Here is a 3,056-nt window from a genome sequence, read left to right as displayed (position 1 = left end):
CAGAAGTCTCGATTGACTCGAGTTGCCGAGGAGGTACGAGATAGGAGTGTGGGTATTAGGGCTGATGCTACTATGATGATAGACGAGGTAATGGGGATCATTGAGGGTACTGCTCAGGCAGATCCGGAGGAAGATCCGGAGGAGGACCCTGAGGAGGACGTTGCTCCTTGTAGCCCTGCTGAGGGTTAGACTAGATTTACTTTGCTTGTAAATAGGTATCCAGGGTTAGTTAGGGTGACACTAGTTTAGGTCATAGCATTTTGTCTAGTTAAATGGCCTACTACTGAGGCACTATATCCCTAATTTTGGTATAAGGGATTGTTTGTATATATTTGCTAAACTTGTGTGCCATACTTTCGAAAGGCACCCTAACCTGCTAAGTTGTATGAACTTTGGTATATGAGTATATGCTTTCAAGTGTTTTATCTTCTTTCTCTTGGTATTTATGTTGGCTTTACCTAATAATCATAAGTAAATAAATAACAATATCTTCAATTAATTATTCTATTCACATATAGGCATAATTAGGCTATGGATCGGCAAGTTAGAGATAGAGCACGTGGAAGAGCAATTAGACAACACTCCGAGGGTAGTGGTGATAGGGAACCTGAGGTCGATTAAGACCATGGTCAGGGAAACGTGGTCGGAGACCCAGTGGCCACCGCAATCAATAGAATAACCGATGTTCTAGAGCGCATGACTGAGCAACCAACCCCGGGGGCAGTGCATCATCAAGGAGGCCCGATCGATACCGAGGATCGGGCATTAGAGAGATTTTTAAAGTTTGGATCTCCTAAGTTCTACGGAGGTCCAGAACCTGAAGTAGCTGAAGGATGGTGGGAGAGAATCTCTGATATTTTTGCCGCTCTAAACTATTCGGAAGAAAAGCAAGTGACTTTTGCGGCATTCCAGTTTGAGGGAGTTGCTCGTTCCTGGTGGAACCTAGTTAGGGTCAATTGGGACACGAATCATACTCCTAGAACCTGGGCGAACTTCACAAGGGAGTTCAACGCCAAGTTCCTACCCCCTCTCATCCAAGAGAAAAGAGAGGACGACTTTATCAAGTGTAGGCAGGGGGCGGTGAGTGTCACCGAATATGAAATTCAATTCACAAAATTGTCCCATTTTGCTCCTGAATTGGTAGCCACGGAGCAAAGGTGTGTAAGGAGGTTTGTGCAGGAACTGAATGTGGAAATCCAAGAGGGATTAGCCGCTGTTCGGTTAGACACGTTTGCGGATGCCGTCGAGAGAGCTCAGAGAGTGGAAGTCGCTAGAGCTCAGGTAAAATCCTTCCAGGCTAAGAAAAGATTTGGCCCTAGCAGCAGTTGGGAGCCGACTTATGCAAATGCTTCACCGGCCAAAGTGGGTCGAGGAATGGGTGGAGTAAATAATTTTGGAGCCCTACGAGACGCTCTCGCAAGAGGAGCTGGGGTGAGAGGTACCGGAAGAAGAGATATCGGTACTAGAGGAGGACCAAGTGGAAGGAATCAAACTAGAAATGTTCCGCAAGGAGGTCGTGTGACTACCCCTCAGGTAATTTGTGGGTATTGCAAGAGGGCTGGCCATACCGTGGATGAATGTTGGAAGAAGGGAGGAAAGTGTTTAAGGTGCGGAAGCAGCGAGCACCAGATTTTCGGTTGCTCGAAAATGCAAGACGGTGGTACCCTGAATGCTAGACCAGCCACTTCTGGAGGAGATAGGCCGAAAGTTCCGGCTAGGGTTTACGCTATAGACGATCAGCCTGTGCCTGATTCCTCGGAGGTCGTGGAAGGTACTCTTCCAATCTTTCATCAATTAGCTAGAGTACTAATTGATCCTGGTGCAACTCATTCATTTGTGAACCCAAATTTTATGTCCGGAATTGATGTACAACCTGTTAGATTACCCTTTGATATTGAAGTTAGGATACCTATGGGTAATAAGAGTATAATTGCTAGCCTAACTTATAAGAACTGCGAGTTTTGGGTCGGAAAGCGTAAGATGCTAGTAGACCTAGTCAGTTTAGACATAAAAGGATATGATGTTATCATAGGAATGGATTTCCTAACTCATTACCATGCTAAACTTGATTGTAAAGTAAAAGTGGTGGAATTTTGGATTCCTGGGGAAGCAACCCTAAAGTTGGATGTGAAAGGTAAGTTAGCATCATCTGCTATGATCTCGGGAGTTCGGGCAAGGAAAATGTTACATCGAGGAGCACAAGGTTTCTTAGCTTTCTTGATTAATGCTCCCAGTGATCAAGTGAAGTTGGAGGATGTACCAGTCGTAAAGGAATTTTCAGATGTGTTTCCCGAAGAATTAAAAACATTATCTCCGGAGAGAGAAGTGGAGTTTAAGATTGAACTAGTACCGGGAATGGCGCCGATTTCTAAGACTCCGTACCGGATGGCTCCTGCAGAGCTAAAAGAATTGAAAATACAATTATAGGATTTATTGGAGAGAGGTTTTGTTAGAGAAAGTGATTCGCCATGGGGCGCACCTGTATTGTTTGTTAAGAAAAAGGATGGAAACCTGAGATTATGTATTGATTATCGAGATCTAAATGAAAGTACAATTAAAAATAAATATCCTCTACCATTGATTGATAGTTTATTTGATCAACTGCAAGGATCAGTAGTTTTCTCCAAACTGGATTTAAGGCAAGGGTATTATCAATTGAAAATTAAGAAGGAGGACATACCTAAGACTGCTTTTAATACAAGATATGGTCATTTCGAGTTTGCAGTCATGCCATTTGGATTAACTAATGCACCAGCTGCCTTCATGGACTTAATGCAGAGAGTCTTTAAAAAATATTTGGATCAGTTTGTAGTAGTTTTTATTGATGATATCCTAGTATATTCTAAGACTCGAGAAGAACATGTTCAACATTTGAAAGTGGTTCTGCAGATTTTAAGGGAGCATAAATTGTATGCCAAATTTAGTAAGTGTGAGTTCTGATTAGATGAAATTTCTTTTCTGGGGCACAAAGTATCGAAAGAGGGAATTGCAGTAGATCCGGCAAAAGTTGAGGCAGTCACAATATGGAAGCAGCCAGAAACTCCAACTGAAATTAG

At 43.0% G+C, this 3,056-nt stretch overlaps 1 protein-coding gene across 1 annotated transcript; it reads left to right on the top strand.

Annotated features, from left to right (window-relative positions):
- Positions 1 to 696: 696 nt before the first annotated feature.
- On the top strand, positions 697 to 2,427 carry LOC140021286 (uncharacterized). Its single transcript, XM_072072051.1, has one exon. It carries the CDS (start codon positions 697 to 699, stop codon positions 2,425 to 2,427), a length of 1,731 nt encoding a protein of 576 aa, XP_071928152.1.
- The last annotated feature ends 629 nt before the right edge of the window (positions 2,428 to 3,056 follow it).

This window comes from Coffea arabica, chromosome 11e (assembly GCF_036785885.1).
Source record: "Coffea arabica cultivar ET-39 chromosome 11e, Coffea Arabica ET-39 HiFi, whole genome shotgun sequence".
NCBI lineage: Eukaryota > Viridiplantae > Streptophyta > Magnoliopsida > Gentianales > Rubiaceae > Coffea > Coffea arabica.
This window is presented reverse-complemented; position numbering and strand designations above follow the sequence as displayed.

Bases quoted from the DNA above. Each gene is read 5' to 3' on its own strand.
- LOC140021286 (XM_072072051.1), top strand. From the start codon at position 697: ATGACTGAGCAACCAACCCCGGGGGCAGTGCATCATCAAGGAGGCCCG.